At 30.1% G+C, this 18604-nt stretch overlaps 5 protein-coding genes across 8 annotated transcripts; 2 read left to right on the top strand and 3 right to left on the bottom strand.

The window, feature by feature from the left end:
• Positions 1-98: 98 nt before the first annotated feature.
• LOC122524372 (dynactin subunit 1) lies at positions 99-9798 on the bottom strand. Of its 4 annotated transcripts, none has more exons than XM_043646594.1 (20): positions 9496-9798; positions 9192-9349; positions 8700-8732; positions 8348-8407; positions 7580-7724; positions 6383-6445; positions 4796-4933; positions 4583-4720; positions 4246-4485; positions 3891-4160; positions 3696-3812; positions 3339-3582; positions 2968-3250; positions 2461-2885; positions 2143-2373; positions 1766-2054; positions 1478-1673; positions 1026-1403; positions 773-934; positions 99-381 (listed from the first exon to the last, which is right to left on the bottom strand). In XM_043646594.1, the coding sequence occupies exons 1-20, from the start codon at positions 9661-9663 to the stop codon at positions 166-168; spliced, it is 3954 nt and encodes a 1317-aa protein (XP_043502529.1). In that variant the 5' UTR covers positions 9664-9798; the 3' UTR covers positions 99-165. The 4 variants fall into 4 exon arrangements, with proteins under 4 accessions (XP_043502529.1, XP_043502530.1, XP_043502531.1 ...); XM_043646595.1 differs by having other exon boundaries at positions 6383-6442; XM_043646596.1 differs by lacking the exon at positions 6383-6445.
• Positions 9799-9890: 92 nt separating this feature from the next.
• On the top strand, positions 9891-10650 carry LOC122524375 (probable DNA-directed RNA polymerases I and III subunit RPAC2). Its single transcript, XM_043646599.1, has 3 exons — positions 9891-10006; positions 10099-10199; positions 10302-10650. The coding sequence occupies exons 1-3, from the start codon at positions 9989-9991 to the stop codon at positions 10510-10512; spliced, it is 330 nt and encodes a 109-aa protein (XP_043502534.1). The 5' UTR covers positions 9891-9988; the 3' UTR covers positions 10513-10650.
• A 112-nt stretch (positions 10651-10762) lies between these two features.
• Positions 10763-12075, bottom strand: LOC122524373 (40S ribosomal protein S2). Its single transcript, XM_043646598.1, has 3 exons — positions 11971-12075; positions 11378-11729; positions 10763-11290 (listed from the first exon to the last, which is right to left on the bottom strand). Exons 2-3 carry the CDS (start codon positions 11726-11728, stop codon positions 10796-10798), a joined length of 846 nt encoding a protein of 281 aa, XP_043502533.1. The 5' UTR covers position 11729; positions 11971-12075; the 3' UTR covers positions 10763-10795.
• A 199-nt stretch (positions 12076-12274) lies between these two features.
• Positions 12275-13354, bottom strand: LOC122524482 (transcription initiation factor TFIID subunit 12). The gene is made up of 3 exons (XM_043646792.1): positions 13006-13354; positions 12737-12929; positions 12275-12658 (listed from the first exon to the last, which is right to left on the bottom strand). The coding sequence occupies exons 1-3, from the start codon at positions 13255-13257 to the stop codon at positions 12531-12533; spliced, it is 573 nt and encodes a 190-aa protein (XP_043502727.1). The 5' UTR covers positions 13258-13354; the 3' UTR covers positions 12275-12530.
• A 446-nt stretch (positions 13355-13800) lies between these two features.
• On the top strand, positions 13801-18413 carry LOC122524480 (E3 ubiquitin-protein ligase ZNF598). The gene is made up of 4 exons (XM_043646789.1): positions 13801-13978; positions 14042-14197; positions 14678-15248; positions 15324-18413. The coding sequence occupies exons 3-4, from the start codon at positions 14835-14837 to the stop codon at positions 17697-17699; spliced, it is 2790 nt and encodes a 929-aa protein (XP_043502724.1). The 5' UTR covers positions 13801-13978; positions 14042-14197; positions 14678-14834; the 3' UTR covers positions 17700-18413.
• Positions 18414-18604: the final 191 nt, after the last annotated feature.

Here is an 18604-nt window from a genome sequence, read left to right as displayed (position 1 = left end):
GTTGCAATATATATAAATCCTATTTGTACAAAATAAATTAAAGTTTCCATTAGAATAATAATACAAAATATATGTTAGTGATAATATAAAAAGAACATATATAAACAATACGTCACGTCCAACATATTCGATTTTTTAAAAGAACAAAACAATTCTAATACAAATTTAATAACATACAAGAGTGTGAACTTGTCGAAGTTCATTTTTTCCTACAACAATAGTATGTGTTTTTTCTGGACCACTGTAAGGAATACTTATCTGTGCTGCAAGAATTTGATTTTCCTGCATTGCTGTCGTCATTTCACGATTTGGAAATACAGCAAATTGAGCTTCAGCCCTTCCTCCAATGTTTCGTTTGACTGCTTCTTCGCGTATTTCTCCCTGGTAACATTAATTTATTAATATTAATAATTGACAATTATACGAATAAAAACTAAACTTACAAGGCGAAAACTAAGTTGAGAGGACACTAATTTTTTTTAAATTATACACAGTTGTTTGCAGGTTTATAGTTTTCTACACCGTTAGGCTCCAAACTTTTCAACTCGCTCATCTTGTATATTTTTCTATAATTTCTTTTTTGTTGAATTAAACTGTAAAACATTTATTTTTTCATCTAAAACGAACTGGTATATAAGAATGAATATGAGACTTTTCCATTCGTTTTCTTGGAAACGGTTGAGTATTGGGTATTATTGATTGCACACTGTGTAGAATTTAAACAAAAATTGATGTTCTGTTAATTTAACTCTCCTCTAGTTAAATAACTTACTGCCAATTTATCAGCCTTTTCTTTGTATTGTTTAATCAATAATTGTCGCTGCAATAATTGATATATAGGTTTCGATTTTTCGAGTACTGGTGTTTTTGTTGAAGATACTTTATTACGCGTCAAGTCGGGTACCGTAGGGAACGTTATTATATTATGGATATCCTGAAAAATCATTTCAAAATCAATAAATTCAGTTACTCTTTCCGTTTCAAGCAGATAAAATAGCATTTAAAAGTTCAAACTTTTCACTTACTTTTAGAAGATTGTTTGTTTTCTTTTCTAACTCATTGATGTTTGCATCTGTAGTTTCCGGATTTTTCGTAGATATCAACGGTTTTAGACTTTCCAGTTTTACACGTAATGCATCGGACAACAATTTTCTTTTTTGCAGGTGCTCATTGTTTAGAGCTTCTTTGAGTAATGTTACTTCTTGCATTAACATTTTATCGTTTGCGGTTTGAATTCCGGCTGTTATGAACGAGGAACTTCCTACTGATATATCTGCACCAGATGTTGATATCATCGTCTTTTTTCCAAACGATTTTAACTTTTCTTTTAATTGTCCTCTTTCAGTTTCCAAACTGTCAATATCAGTTTGAAGATGATCCATTGTTTCTTCGAATTCTTTCTCCTAGTGTAGAGAAAATATTTATATTTTAACAATATTCGCAAATTTCAATAAAAAAAATTCTTACTGACAAGTACCTTCCGTTTAAGTTGATTCTGCGCTTCTTCTAACTTTCTTGTTAATTTTTCTACATTTAATTCATGCTCGTGTTGTTGCGTCGTTAATTTCTTCTCGGCTAATTCTTTTCTTAAAGTCATTTCAGATAGCTCTTCTTGTTTCTCTCGTAATGCTATTCTTGCTTCGCGTATATCGCTATCTCGTGCTTCCAGTTTTCTAATAATTCATATTTTTTATATATTAATATTTCATATTTCATATTTTTGTTTTTCATTATTATTGGACATTGTTTAAAAACAATAAATTACCTGCTGAGTATCTTAGTTTCCTCTGCTTCCTTTCTTGCTATTTGAGCTATTAAGAATATAGGCGCTACTGTTTCATTAGCTTCTTGTTGCTGTGAAATAGACCCTGTCATCGCTAAATCGTTTTCACATTCTGTCATCCTTTGTGCCAAATTAGCTGCAAACTGTTGCATGATTGTTAAACTAGATTTTATTGTTGCCACTGGCCCCATATCTTCAGTATCATAGACTTTCTCACTAGCCATAGCAGCTATATCTTTTAATTTATCGGCTGCAAGACCTGTATCCAAGTCTAATCAAACATTTCATCATTAGAGATCATTTGTTAATTCTTTTTATATAATATTTTTATATTGTCATTTTTGTAAATAAATACTCACCTCCGTTCGTAACAATAGCTTGCAATGCACTTTTTAATAAAATTTGTAATGTTTTCATAATTTTTACAGAAGCTTGATAGCATATAAATAATTGATTGCTATAATCTTCATCTAGTCCTAAGTTTGCGCTTATTAAACTTCCGGTATGATCTCGAGGAACACGTCTTCTAGCTGATTTCAAGTGCTGCTGTATTACTTCACAAGTTGTTTCAGCATATTGACAGAGAAGTCCTATATGAAGGAAACCCAATTGTAAATCAAAGTAAAACAACATATATAATGTTTATAAAAATAAATCTCTCTCTATATGTGACAAACCTATATCGCCAGTGTCTCCTCGAATGAGAACTTTTATAGCTGCAGCCTCGGTTGCAATGGCATCGCAAGCACTACCTAAACTTCTAGTTCCATTAACGACTAAGCGAGCTTGATTAATAGATACACTTCCTCCAAATAATATCGAAAACATTGTAGAGAAATATTCGCAACATTTTTCAACTGCATCCACGGAAAGATTTTCATCTAGCTGATCTCTTTTGGCTAATGCAATTAAAGAATCCACTGATTTTTCTTGCACTACCATTTCTGGGAACGCAGCTCCTACTTTAAGCAATGCTTCTGGACTGCACACATTTAAGGCAGATTCGAAACATCCTAGAGTAGTTTGCAAGGCATACATGCACGCACAAAGACGTGATCGGAAAGCATATTGTTCCACGGAATGACCTTTTATTACGCTCACTCTGTCAGAAATATGATAGTAAAGGTTTTACATTAGTAATAATCAAAAGCAATGGAATATTGTATTAAGCGATATATTCTTACCTGTCAATTTTATCAGTCGAATTGTATTTATTCCTTACTTGTGAAATCAATATCTCTGTTTTACGTATCATACGTGGGATAAGTAAGAGAGTTAAGATTGCGTCATGATCGCCACCGCGTGCTAAAAACGCAGGAGACATGAACGAAAGTAAGTAATGCACGTGACTTTCAGCTTCCTCCGCATCTAATCGTCGTATTTCGAGATCAACAGCTTTGGTATGCGCTCGACTCTCCGCAAAAGTTTTTTGGAAATCTAATATTTCGGCCAGCTGCTGTTCTGCACCTAGAATATAGATAAATAGTTTTAAAATATAATATACCTTACGTTTATTTGTAAGTAACCTTAATTGATATAAATCTTATAAATCAACCTCGTGTAATAGATTTAGTTGATTCTGTCGTCTGTACTCGTTCTTGCAATTGCATACATTGCTCTTGTAATTGATGCGTAAGCTCTCGGAACTTTGTTATAGTTAGTTCACGATCTGCTAATGTTTCTAAAGCCGCATCACGATGTCGATGAGCATCACGAGCTGATCCAAGAGCAAGATCTAATTCCTCTCTTAATTCTAATTCCAATTCTTTAGAAGATTCAGCAAGTTGATCAGACATGTCCTAACAAAAATTAAAATAAATTTATTTATTCTATTCAATAACATTATTAATCTTATTATTAAATTAAAATTCTGTATAAATTCATATATATAGATATATGTTGTAAGTTCTACCTGTAAAGCTTCTAGATCTGCAACAGCTTCTTCAAGTTCCGTAACTTTTTGTTCTAAGGCCATTTTCTTTTCACCTAACATTTCTACCATTTCTTCAGCACCTAATGCTGCATCAACCTATACACACATATATTATTCATTAGTAATAATTATATCTTTTTTCTTTAATTCCTATATTATAAAAATGATATATACTTGTTCTTGTAAATCTGCTATCTGATGTTCCATTTCCTCAACGCGCGAAGACAATTTTTCCTTAGTACGTCCTAATTCCAAGATTTCTGATTTTTTTTGATCCAAATCTTTTTGAAGTTTTTGAAATTCATGTTTCTCATGTGCTGAGAGATCACGCATTCTTACAAGTGTTTCACGCAATCTACTATTCTGTTGTTCTAATTGCTTTACCTCATAACTCGATACATTTGTAGTTGATCCTCCTCCTCCTGCTCCTCCTCCTCCTGATGCCTACATTTTACAATAAATTTCTAAATCTTATCTATTCACAATAATTATAAAAAATAGCTGCATTAAAATGTAAATTTTGTAATACCCTTTCTGACATTTCGTTACGAAGAATTTCCAAATCAAGCGTTTGTTCCTCTAATTTTTCTTTCAATTGTTCCAATTCTATCTGGAGCGTTTCAGCCTTTTCTTCTGCCATTTCTTTATCTAATGTTGCCATTTCTACAGTTTCTGCAAGATCTGCCATTTCATCTTGATATTGCTCTCTGGCTGCTTGTGCCTCCCTAGCTTCTTGCTTTGCTCGTTGAAGGTCCCTCTGAAGACTGGCCTTAAAGCAAAGAATATAATATAATTTTATAAATAAATTATATATATAAAATATATATTCATTTTAAAAATTCATTTTGGATTTATCTATTACATACTTGGCTTTCCATAACTTTTACTTTAAATTCAAGAAGTTGTTCAAACTGAAGTTTGGTTTTTTCAAAATCTTTCATTCTCTCTTTGTCCTGTATCCGCTTCACTCTTAATGTTTCTACTTTTTCGTTCAAATCGCGCACCTAAACAATTAAATGCAATATTTATATAAAAAAGAGTTTTATTTTTACATATATATACACATAAATATAATATACCTGAGCCTTTAAATTCTCATTTTCTTGCATAAGTTGTAGATGCGTTAGTTTTTCCTCCACTAAATTAGAGGCTGCACCTGAACCAGCCATTACTTGACCAGGAACAAATTGGGGTTTCAGAGTTTCAACAAAGCCTGTCTAAATTATAGAAAAAAGAAGTTCAAATGAATGTTTTGCTTATACTTGGGTGTCTTTTTTATTATCACATTAAAAATCTAATATTATCTAAAATGTATGTTCAGATCATTTAGGCCTAGGTAGCAGCACAACATACAATTATTCAAGATAATTTGTAAATAGTGCAAGTATAAAAGTGATGAAGTATTTTAGAATATTGTGTTAATAGAAAAAAACACCCACTAAACTCTAAATGAAAGATCAATATTTCTATGGTCAATATCTGCATCTTATATCTAATTATTCTTTTTCGTATAAAATTTATTCATTTTTTATTAATATTTATTTATTGAGCAAAAGAAAAGAAAATGATCCAGGTATGATGATATAACAATAAACGATTCTATAGATTTAAGATGCATATATGTGAACTCTTGTGTTTAACGATATGTTTTTGCAAATGCAATCAGTAGAATTAGTTTCTTTTTGAAACGATTAATGATATTAGTTATGACAATAGACACCAACAAGACATAACCCAGTTATGCCTAATGCCCTTTAAATTAATTATTATCATTCCTTTTTGTTCCCATACAAGTTATTAAGTGTAAAGACATCCTATTAATAGGTCTTTAGGCACATCAGGGCTAAAGAAATGTTCTATCAATTCTAAAAAATATTTTGATTCCAAACAGGATGTACCTAAAGTCATCATTTATTTATTTTCTTTTATAACTCATAGTAGCATCTTCTAACAGGATAATGACTTTTGGAACAGTCTGTACAATTGGTTTTAATGACATATTGCAGGCTTGCTATTCCTTCATAAAGTACAATAGTAGCTATTATGTCTATAATCTTTTTATTTTAAATATCTAATTCTATGACTATACTTAAAAAAAAGTAACTGGTCAAGCAAAATTACACCTTTGTATCATTTTGATGTTCGATGAATTTTAACAATAATGCTTGACATTATTACCACCATTTTTGCTATTATCATCATCATTATCATCACCACCACCAACCACCACCACCACCACCACTACCACCACCATCATCATCATCATCATCATCATCATCATCATCATCATCATTATTATTATTATTAATAATATTATTATTTTGATTAAATTAAAGAGAAATAGATTGTTATGGTAAAATTTTAAAAACTGTTTAATTATAAATACCCCATCCTTGTGTATATTTACTGTGAATCATCTAACCATCGTAAAACACAATCAACTAAGCGAATTAAAGAAAAATGATGAGTATGAAAAAGAATTAAATGAAATTAATATTATAATCTGTAAATACAAGAAAATCCATTAAAGTGCAATAATAAAATTGTTATGGCCATGTGTTATGATTATGAATATTGTTGACATACAACTAGTATGAGAGAAAGTACAGGGGCAGAAAGGTGATGTGTTAAGTACTGAGACATTACAATTAATTAGTATTAATTACATTATTGTGATCATCTTGGGCCTTTGGCTTTTTGCCGGAAGGTGAGCTCGTGCTAGGGGACTTCTGAAACACGTATGTGCATTCCTTTAAACTTGTCCTCGTGATATACAGTTGTCAAAATGCTTCAATGTTAGACCATTTGAAATTCAAATTCTCTGACCATATGAAAGCACATGCATGGAAATCTATACTTATTTTATTACTGTTGAATCACAGGGTAAAATATGTATACTGTAGTTATGATTAATATACAATTAATTTAGAGAAAAACACAAATTTTCAAATGTAAATTTACTTATTAATGGGATGTAAAGTTATTTGACCAGATATTTTGTATTATTATTCAAACTTTGTTTCTTATCGCAGTGGCGGGGAACCTACTATCCAGTGAATTATTAGTTACAAATCGGCAAATCAATTCATGATTCTCAATAAATTTTTATACAAAATATATATGGTATTTATAATGAGCTAAATAGACATAAAATATATATATATATACATATATATATTATTTAGTTTAAAAGCAAATTTAATATCAAAATAATGTGTAATAATTTGTGCTAGAAATGATTTTGGATGTACTGTGTGATAAAAAGTTTCATAACAGTGACTTGTGAGTACAGAAAGATAATGTAATTGCAAAATTTTATGCAAAAAATAACGAATATATTATATTCAAATACCATATCTTTTCCCCCTTTTTCATTCTCTTTCTCTCTCTATGTGATTCTTTTAGAAATTAGAATCTAAGTTGTGGAAGATGTTAGTTGACGTATGTTACTTTCAAGCTGGTCAAATTTGAAATATTTTTAAACAAATAGAATAAATTATTTAAAAATATTTTATAAAACATTTAATAGTAATTTTGTGTGTTAAGTGTATATGCCCCTGATTAGACAATTTATTAATTAGAACAATAATATTTTCTCCTTACTACCACTGCTACACATCTGTCACTGTACTTATAATAACGTACAAACACATTTGAAGACTTTGAATTCAGTTTGGAAAAACTTGCAACTAAATATATTATAATTAAAAAGACATATATTGGAAAGATTTCCCACCTCTGCCTAATTAAATGTATTAAATGAATTGTTCTTTACATATAAAGCATATTTTAGTTTAGACACTCCAAGCTATATATAATTTATACTATTGGTAGTGTTCATTTTTATATTAATTAATTAATACCTCGATAAATGATGCTCGTTTAGTTGCCGTGGGAGCTGGTATGAGTGTTTCGCCACCATCTTTACGCTCATGCAGAGATCCTGGCACATTTTCAGTGCACGAGGTATTGAACTGTGTTTTACTGCCAACCAAAGATAATCGAGAACTATAACAAATAATAATATTTGTAGTATATACATCAAAATATATACATATATATTCACTATACATTTGTAATCCCAAATATAAAAATTTAATTTGATAATTAATAAGAATAATTACAATGCAGACCAATAGTAAATGCAGCTAAAAATGTATCAAACAAATATTGGTATAAATAACAAAATATAGAAGCTTCAGTTGTGTCTATAAATATATTAATTAATTTATCTACAATTTATATATCTAAACATCTCTTTTCATTCAAAAATAAAATAAAAATCTAATGACTATTTGAATTAATAATGTGCTTAACAATGAACATAAATGCAAATAATACAAAGAGAGAGAAATAAAGTAATCATATCCATAAAATTAATAAAAATAAATACAAAATGTTCAATTTAGATAAGAATAAAAAGTAATGGATTTCATGTGATTTACGTGAATAATAATGCATACACTGTCTCCTTAGTTGATTACCAAAAATTTGAATGCTTTTAGTTATTTATTTATTTTAGGAGACCATGTATGCCTTATATTTTACATAGATAAAATATATCAAACTATATCAAATAATGGAAACGTTAAAATACAATAATTAAGACACTTCATTTTACAGTTCCTTACCCCGAAAGTCTGTCACTCTGTTGTCGGTTAATCTGTGCTGGAGATGTTTTTCTCCGTACTCTTTTGTGAGCAGCATATACATTTTAATGTTACATTAATATATCCAAAAGGGTAATTAGTATTATAATTGGTGTAAATTGTTTTGCAAATAATAATATAAAAGTATGTGCAATGAATTTTATGATATAATGAATAAATAATAAATTTTATGTTTATAATAGTAAAATATAGGTGAATCCTGTATAATGTAAATCTTTAATAATATTCTTTAAAGATTTTAGACTTGATATGCTAGTTAAGAATTCGAATATATAATAATGGAATTTATTTTAAAGTGCAGATATAAACTTACGCTGTAGGTTCATTCCTTCGACGCATACTCATGCTAGCATAAAAAAGACAAAGTTTTATCCTTATTATATAAAGATAAATAAAAAATTATTTGATTAAAGAATATAACAAGATTCAAGAATAAAAAGTGTGCTCTTATGTTATACGATTAATAATTGAACTATCTACACATTTGATTACATAAATCTATGTATGTTTCTATAACTACTTGGGGAATTATATCATACATATACAAACATGTGCAGATATCCATATAAACACATTTCTATCGTATAAAAATTAATCAGGGATAGTATACAGCATAGGGCACCTAAATAATGAGTTTGATTGTCGAATGATGAATTTATCTTCATAAATAGAATGGAATATTTAAGACAAAAGTTATTTGATTTGTAAGAAGAAATATAAAACGTGAAATATAATTTTTGCATATATATATATATCATAATATTTAAATTGTATTAGTAAATAATAAAAATGTAAAAGCACAAACCTATTAAGACGGCTTCTAGCTCTGACTGCGCTGCCTTCATCAGGTGTTGTAGCACTGCTACCCGCTGAAGATGGACTGGCAAGATCTGTTCTATTACCAGATTCATCCAACAGGATGATTTGTGTTTGTCGTACAAACATTCCATGATTATCTGGACACTAATAACATCAATATAGAATACTAAGATATGTTAATAATATTAACTTAAAGTAACAATAATATTAGCAATATCACTTTCATATAAATCTTATAAAAAATAACTGTACGATTGTATATATTAAGATAATAAATAAGTAATAAAAACCTTGAAATATTGCTGCCCTTTGACAGTGCCATTATTTTTTCCCTTTGGTTCATCAAGTATTACACCAATCCATTTTCCAGTTGCAAATGTAGGATAACCAATATAAGCAATTATACCTTGACAATCTTTACCAGGTATTTCAACGCGTTGACCGACTTTGTATGACATATTTATTCAGAATTTGTAAAATCAATGTTTTATTGTTAATCACCTGCTGTTTTTAATAAGACTCAACCATATCTACCACTATTAGGCTGTTAAAACTTTCAACCCCTCTTTTCACAATCACTTTTGTAAAAAGGAACTATATCAAATTTCTAGAAACTAGAAGATTTTCGCATTTATTTGATGGTATTATTTTATTATAGGTGGTGTGACGATCGACGTATCGTAAAATTCGTTGGAATACTGCATGCAACTGCATGTCTAGCTAGTATTGTACTCAAAGTAAAAAAAATAAACGTATACTAACCATTCATTAAATATAGCAAGAATGGGACGACTTGTAGTGGTATAAAATGCAAAAATATTTATTAATTTATATATTGTTTTTAACTCGATAAAATAAATATTTTCTACTAATACTATATTTATTTGTGGCAGCTTGCTGGTGATCAAGTGCATGGAGAAAAGTCCAAAACTTTTGTATTTTTAAATGAAGGTCATACATTGGGAAATGCATTACAAAATATAATAACTCAGTAGTACGTATTTTGAACAGCTATGTTGTTTAAATATTAAAATAATATTTATCTGAAATAATTATTGAATATTTAAAAGTTATTCATCTTTATATTTTATGTTAGCCCTGAAGTGACATTTTGCGGATATACTGTACCTCATCCAGCAGAAAATAAAATTAACTTCAGGATACAAACTAAAGCAGGACGAGCCACAGATGTATTGAAACGTGGGCTTCAAGATTTAGAAAAAGTTTGCGATCACACTTTAGAAGTTTTCAATGAATCATATAAACAATATAGAAGTTCCAAAAATCTGTCCTCAGAAAATACATAATATTATAGTTGTTTTTCTTCATACATTTGATTGTAAATATTAATTTAAGGTTTTCTTTCACTTATAATTAAATAAAATGTATGTTTGTAATCAAATAATGAAATAAGACTAAGTAATCTTACTATTCTGTTTTGAAAAGAGTTCTACTTGTTTATAAAATTTCGTTAAACATGAATAGTAAATCGCAGTACACTTATTCTGCACTGAAAATATAAGGTAAGATGATACATGAAAATAATAACATCAGCAATTAGGAGGCTCTCATTGAATAAAAGTTTATTATTTAAACGGCTTCGGCAGCTCGTTGACCTGCTACAGCTTTATGATGTTTTGACAAATAATCAGCATATTCTTGATATGGTGCTTTAAGCAAAGGCTGTTCATTCCATAGATCTGGTGTTAAATAAGCATAAGTCTTAGCTATAGCAGCATATGTTGCTTTAGCAAAATTACCCAGAGTGCAAGTAGACCCTCTGGCAGATGTATAACAATCTTCAATACCAGCCATTTGCAAAAGTTTTTTAGGAACAGGTGCTGACACGATTCCTGTACCTCTGGGTGCAGGAATCAAGCGCACTTGTACGGATCCACATTTTCCAGTAACTTTGCAAGGTACTGTATGCGGTTTGCCAATTTTATTTCCCCAATAACCTCTACGTACAGGTACTACAGAAAGTTTGGCTAGGATGATAGCACCTCGGATAGCAGTAGCTACTTCTTTGGAGCACTTTACTCCTAAGCCAATATGACCATTAGTGTCTCCGATAGCTACAAAGGCCTAGAAAATTTTCAAGCAGTCATTTAATTTACAACATTAAAACAGAATAAACCAAAAAATATGGAAATAATCGTGTAATGTTCTTACCTTAAAACGGGTACGTTGACCTGCTCTGGTTTGCTTCTGGACTGGCATAATCTTCAAAACTTCATCTTTAAGATCAGGTCCAAGAAATTTATCAATGATTTCATATTCTTTAATAGGTAAAGAAAAGAGGTAAATATGTTCTAAAGACTGAATCTTTCCATCTCGAACTAAACGACCCAGCTTGGTAACAGGCATCCATTCTTTACTATCCTCTTTGCCGCGACCACGACCGCGTCCTCGTGCTCTTCCACCACGTCCTCTACCTCGAGGGCCTCCGCGATCTCCGCCAGCACCACGAGTACCAAAACCTCCACGAAAACCTCCACGAGCGGCTGGAGCAGTGTCCGCCATTCTGTAATTAAATTCACATATCGAATTAAGGCAAAGACGCAAAGAACATAACCAACCAAATATACTGTAACACGTGGCGTTTTTAATATTTGCATTTTATTATTTCTACAACTTTTTTATTAATCAAATTTTAATACAAATCGATCATAAATATTAAAGAAATAATAACAAAAAAGTAATTCTGTATTTAATATTAGATATATTTGTAAAAATAAGCTTACAAATAATAACGATATACTTACTTTAGTTCCTTTCAGTGACTGTGATCACGAAGGAAAGACCTACTTCCTGTTCTTGCAAAGTAGTATAATCGATTATATCGATATACGTTATTATTTCGATACATTCGATATATTCAAGCTCTCGAAGCGATCGACCAATAGAATTTCATATGCTTAGCATAATATATACCATTGTATATATTCTTAAAATTAAATATTATTTTAACCAATAATCTAATAAAATGTGATAAATTTTATTTATTTTATAGAAGAATTCTATATATAATTGTTATTTTTACGGAATATCTGTTTAAATAGGCTTAACTGATCTATAACAATGGGCTGTTTTTATTATTATCCGTTGTAAAAGATATAAAGTTAATGTTTCAATGTTCAAGTATGAATAACGCAAGTAAATATTATGAAAGGATGTAATTTAACAGTTATAATCTCATATTAATGTAATGGATCATATATTAACAATTCATATGCCAACACATGAATGTATATAAGTATAAAATTTTTGATTGAAAGTAAGCTACTATAATCTTTCTTTTTTACATATAGGAACCATAAGAAATTTAATATTTTTTAATGGATTTTCGTATTAGCGCCAGTCTTTGTTTGTGTGCTTCTGTTACCGTTGCTCTCTTGTACGGACGAACCTCGTCTGTACCAAAACCAGGTATCCACATGTTCCAATTTCTTTCTGTAAGTACAATTAATATTAAACGAATGATATTATTAAATAATAAAAAGCACAATAAAAGTTTCCATATAAACTTACCTAAATGTAGTTGTACATCTTTGACTTCCACTGTATTCGCATGACGATGCTTAGCTAAAAGACATGCTGCATTTACGGTTGTTTCTACAAAATCATCTGCCAATTGTAGAAGCATTTCTTCTACTTCTTCATCTAATTGTTCAGTTGGATCTACCTCTCTTACTAAATCTTGTAAACGTGTTTTGGTAAGGAACTAAAAGAATACATACAATTAATATATTTTTATTACATTACCTTCATTCAAAAGAATATTTTTTGAATAGACATACTTGTGGAAAGTCATTACAAGAACTCGATACGGATGAATGCTGTGCTACTTGCTGTTTTGATGCTTGAGACGTATACTGAGATTGTTGATTTTGTGTTTGTTGTGATTGTAAAATGGGTACTGTGTTATTACTTTGTATAGTAGACATAACTGGTAACGTTTGATTAGTGGGACCAACAGATTGCAAATTTCCAAGAACAGGTGTTATATCAGATCCTGTACTAGTCTGTACAACAGCTGTTTGTTGTGACATATTCTAGATAATAGAATAATTTCTTTCATCTATCGTCGAAATGTAGACACGAACTCTTCCAAGGCTTAACATAAACAACTCTTTACCGCTATTTTGACAGACTTATAAAGGAACACTTTTCTATGGAAAGGAAACTCTAATATAAATTTATGTTACTACGATACGTTACAATGATTCACTGTGGTAAAAATTTAAGGACGTTAGGTTTACAACCCTGATCGAGTAAGCTCGATCGAAAAGTAAACGGAAATTGGCATTAAATATACTACTATGGCGGTAAATTTAAATATTTCAAATATTATTTTGCATAAAATAATAATCATAAGTTCAATTATCTTATTTCTATTATATATCGGTAGATTGATATTTATTAACGTTAAAAAATTATATATCAAAAGATATTTTGTTAAATGTACAATTATAATATATTATACTTTATATATATATATTCATATTTTATGAATATAAATAGATTTCTTAGATTAAATTTATCTAGAAAAAATCTATAGTTGATCGATATAATTCATTGGTTGGAAATGAAACGAATAAGAAAATTGATAATCGTTAACAAATGAATTAATAATCGGGATGATTTACATGAGCGTGTAATAATTATAAAATGTTTTATTATATTCATTGCATTTTCCAAATGTGTTATTGTGTTGTGTCAATCATATATAGTGCTTGTATATGCATGTATATACAAAGGAAGGGGATGGAGGTGAGGAGCTCTTACAGATTTCCGGTTTTGCACAGTAATTTCTGTCTGGTTTTTGTTACGTAGAGTAAAGTGGCCAAGATCTAGTATAGATCGCAAATACGTCAAGAAGCTTACAGAAAATAAGAAGCCGTCCAGCGTACGCATCTTCCGAAACGATTCGCTCTTCAGTTCTTTAGAATCTTTTTCGTCGGAAAAGATATAATCTTTAGATTTTGTCTTGTGAGTGCTTTTAACCTTGTTTTTTAAGAATTTTACCGAACAACTTTACCGTCTGTTTGCTGCCAATTTTTTTAGATTCATTATCTATTTTTGGACTTCTCTAAGAATAAAGATAATTATTGTTTCATAAGGCATTTATCTCGAAATCATTCACGTAAATTTTTTAATTTTTCAACTAATTTTTTTTTTACTTAATGAATGAAATAATTTCATAATATATATATACGTACATACATATATACGTACATACATATATACGTACATACATATATACATATATACATATATATATATATATATATATATATATATATATATACGTACATACATACATATATATATGCATTTTCTATCAAATTTAGCTAGTTTTTTAAATTTTTCGTATTCTACATAAACATCCTCGAAATAATCGTGTAATATATTTTTTTTTGAAACACTATTTTCTTGGGTAATATTTTAATAAGAATATTTATTTTTCAGAACTATTCATGATATGACCAATTGTATAAATCATATAATAAATCGTTCGTTTAAACTATTCAAGAAGGATCGTCTTCTTTTTGTAATTAAATCATCATAGTGGTTAACAAAATTGTAATAGATATATACAGAACATATCTTAATTACATCAGTAAGCATGTCTGCGAGTAACGAAAATGTAAATACTAATACATGTGTTGTATGTTATAAAACTGTGGAAATTTATAGTATAGGGATGTGCGAACATCCCGTATGTTATGAATGTAGTACACGAATGAGAGTGCTTTGTCGACAAAATGAATGTCCTATTTGTCGTCAAGATTTACCAAAAGTTGTTTTTACCAGAGAGATAAAACCCTTTCGTTTTCTTCGAAAAGGTGGTTTATTGGACACGCGATATGATATTTTCTTTGACACCGTTGATATACAAGAGAAATTTTATGAGTTATTAGTTGACATTTGCACCATTTGCGAAGAAAAAAAAGTTTTTAGTAATTTTCAAAGTTTGAAAGATCATATGAGACATCAGCACGAGCTTCATTATTGCGATCTTTGCGTGGAAAATTTAAAGGTATTTAATTTTTCTTATTTTAAGCTCATCATTTTCTATATGTAATTATCAACATAATATATCAATTTGTTAAAGATATTTTCTTGCGAACGACGCTGTTACACACGGTCGGATCTTGCTCAGCATCGAAGAAAAGGCGATATAGATGACAGGAGTCACAAAGGTCATCCGCTTTGTGAATTTTGTGATCAAAGATATATGGATAATGATGAGTTGTATCGTCACTTGAGACGAGATCATTTATATTGTCATTTCTGTGATGCAGATGGTTTACACCAATATTACAGCTCATATGAGTACCTTAGAGATCATTTTAGGCAAGAACATTTCCTATGCGAAGAAGGAATGTGTATAGATGAAAAATTTACCAGTGTCTTTAGAACCGATATAGACCTAAAAGCGCATAAAACGAGTGTTCATGGAAAACAATTAAGCAAAGCTGCAGCTAAACAAGCTAGAACTTTGGAGCTAGAGTTTACTTTGGCACCTCGAGGCGAGAACAGAATTAGAAGAGGTATGACAGGACCATCGACTTCCAAAAGTACAAGAGATTATGGATTTAGAGATCATAATTCTAGAGAATATCAACAACCAACGGCATTAACTAGTGCAAGCAATTCTCAAACTAATGTTGAATCTCCAGCTACTTTCATTAAACAACCATCCGTCGATGTTCAAAGTAGAGAAGAATTTCCAACTTTAGGCAATTGCTCTTTTGTACCTAATTTAAATCAACCTACTAAAGGTAGAGGTAATGTAACTATTCGTAGTACTGTAAGACCTCAATCATTGGCTGTCACAGATGAAAACTTTCCTGCATTGGGTCCTGAATCTACTAATGCTAATGTTTCTAAAACCGTTAACGTTAGTGTTTCCAGTGCTAATTTAGTTGGATCAAATGTGCCACAAAGTCGGAAAGGCTCAACACCTAATGTTTCTATCCAAGTGAATCGTGAAATTAATGGTACAGTTACCACTAGAGTATCTGGACCTAATGTTAGGGTTCGACCCGCACAATTATCTGTAGATTCTGAATTTCCAGTCTTGGGTTGTAATAAACCCTCTACCAGTACTCCCAATTCAGCTCAATGGAAAGAGGTCTTACAGTGGACTTGTACAAAGTCCACGTCTGCAGTTACTCCAAAGTCAAAGAAAACAGTTCGATCATTAGCACCATCTCCACCACCTATACAATCTGGAGAGGATTTTCCAAGTTTATCTAAATCATCCAAGCAAAATAAACAATCTGCAATAATGGTTGTTCCACCAAGAACTCAACCTCAATCTTCTAGCATTTCTAACAATAATATCAAAACCACTGCAGAATCAGTAAAAGGAAAAACAAAAAAGAAAAAGGCAAAACACAATTCTAATTTAAATGAGACTAATAATATAAAACCAAATAAGATTAATATTGATGTTAAGAAAAATGGTGAATCTAGTACTAGCGACGTTGCTGGTTCAATTCAGGTTTTAGAACCAACAAATGATACAATTAGTATCTGCAATGACAATTTATTAAAAAATTCTGCTAAACATAATAGCAATGACAAACAGAATGAACAGTCATCCAATGATACATATAACGGTATAAAAAATTCTAACAATATTAAACATTCTAAAGAAGCTGAACATACAAATAAAAAGGATAAAAAGAAATGTAAAAACTTAGAAGAAGGTTCTTGTGCAGTAATTGTAAAAACAAGTTCTGGAGGTAGTAATAAAAGTAACAACATATTAAGAAAACGTACTGAACTTAAAATAGACAGTCTTAACTCTACCAATAATAATGTCCATCAAATGGAAGATTTTCCAGCTTTGGGTAGTAGCGGTTCTAAGCCGCCAGGTTTTATAGATCCTCCACCTGGCTTTGAATCTACTACATCTCCACCTCCAGGATTCTGTATCAAAGTTGAAAATATGGAACAGTTGCATAGTAATAATGGGTTGACATTTACAAATAGTTCTGGTGAAAGTTATGCCATTTTACCAGACGATTATAAGCACAATACTTTATACACTTATATTCTTCCACCTGATTTTCAAAAACGGAATAAATCTCTCGTAGCTAAAATGAATGAAGTATTAATGAAACAAGATCGGATTGAAGAATTCCGCTATGTAAGTGGATTATTTCGACAAGGTGTTTGCAGTGCTGAAGAATATTATGCACATTGTTGTACCGTTATGGGTAGAACAGCATTTGAAGATGTGTTTCCTGAGCTTTTAGTTCTTCTACCTGATATTCCAAAGCAACAAGAACTGTTTAAAGTTTACCATAAAGAACTGGGTAATAAAGTTAAAGGTTTACAGATTTGTACAACATGTAACCAAATTTTAAAACATTCGGATTTTCAAACACATATGGCTAATCATACGCTAGAAAATCATTTTCCAGTGCTTGGTAAAAGTAATACAGGTCCCAATAAGAATACGTGGGTACGCAAATGAGTTTCGATTATTATGGACATTTCAAAATAGATGATTTAGTAAAGTCATGTAAATGTATGCATTATTCCAATTTGTCTTTCCTTTGGAATCATATTGATACAAAGTACTTTTGATTATGTTGCACTTTCCAGTTAAACGAGTGATATTTATTCCAGTCAAGTTGCAGAAAATTTTCTATATATGATAAAGATTAACTGTTTGTTAAAGCCTAAATGGTTAATTTATAAGTTACATAGCTGCCACTTGGTTAAATGCGATTACTATGCGCGAATAACATCAGAGAAAGAAAGAGAGAGAATGAGAGAGAGAGAGAGAGAGAGAGAAAGAGAAGAAAGAGGGAAGTTTATTAATTTTTATTGGTATAATATAAAAATAAAATTATTTTTTTTAATAACAAATTTCCGTGAATTGTAATTTCTAAAGAATATGATAAAATATAATTAAGTATAGTGCATTATATAAAGTGTAATCGCAAGAATTGCATTAAAAACAGTCTGTTCCATTATATGTTGAAGAACAGTGTACATAATGTTTACTAGTTTTTTCTTTTGTAAATTATTTACTTTATGGAATAGACACAGAATAGAGCTTTATGAAATATAATATACCACATACTAAAAAACGTGTGATGTATTATATTATACACAGTATTTGTATGTCCAATGTAGTACTGTTTTGTACAATAATAAAGTTATATGTTCAGTTAGTTCACAAGATTAGTTTTGAGGCATTTCTCTTTTTAATAATTAATGCATGTAATAGGGAAAGTTGTCATATCCATTAAATATAAAAGCAAAATAAATTTGTGAGCTATGGTTTACAATACTTTTTTCATATTTATTATTCATTTACAAGCATATTCCTTATAATATAAACATTAGGTGTTTCAAAAAAAGAAATGAAGT

The sequence above is a fragment of the Polistes fuscatus genome, unplaced genomic scaffold (genome assembly GCF_010416935.1).
Source record: "Polistes fuscatus isolate 324 unplaced genomic scaffold, CU_Pfus_HIC Scaffold7, whole genome shotgun sequence".
Taxonomy (NCBI): Eukaryota; Metazoa; Arthropoda; class Insecta; order Hymenoptera; family Vespidae; genus Polistes; species Polistes fuscatus.
Note: the sequence above shows the minus strand (reverse complement) of the source record. Positions and strands in the feature narration are given on the sequence as shown.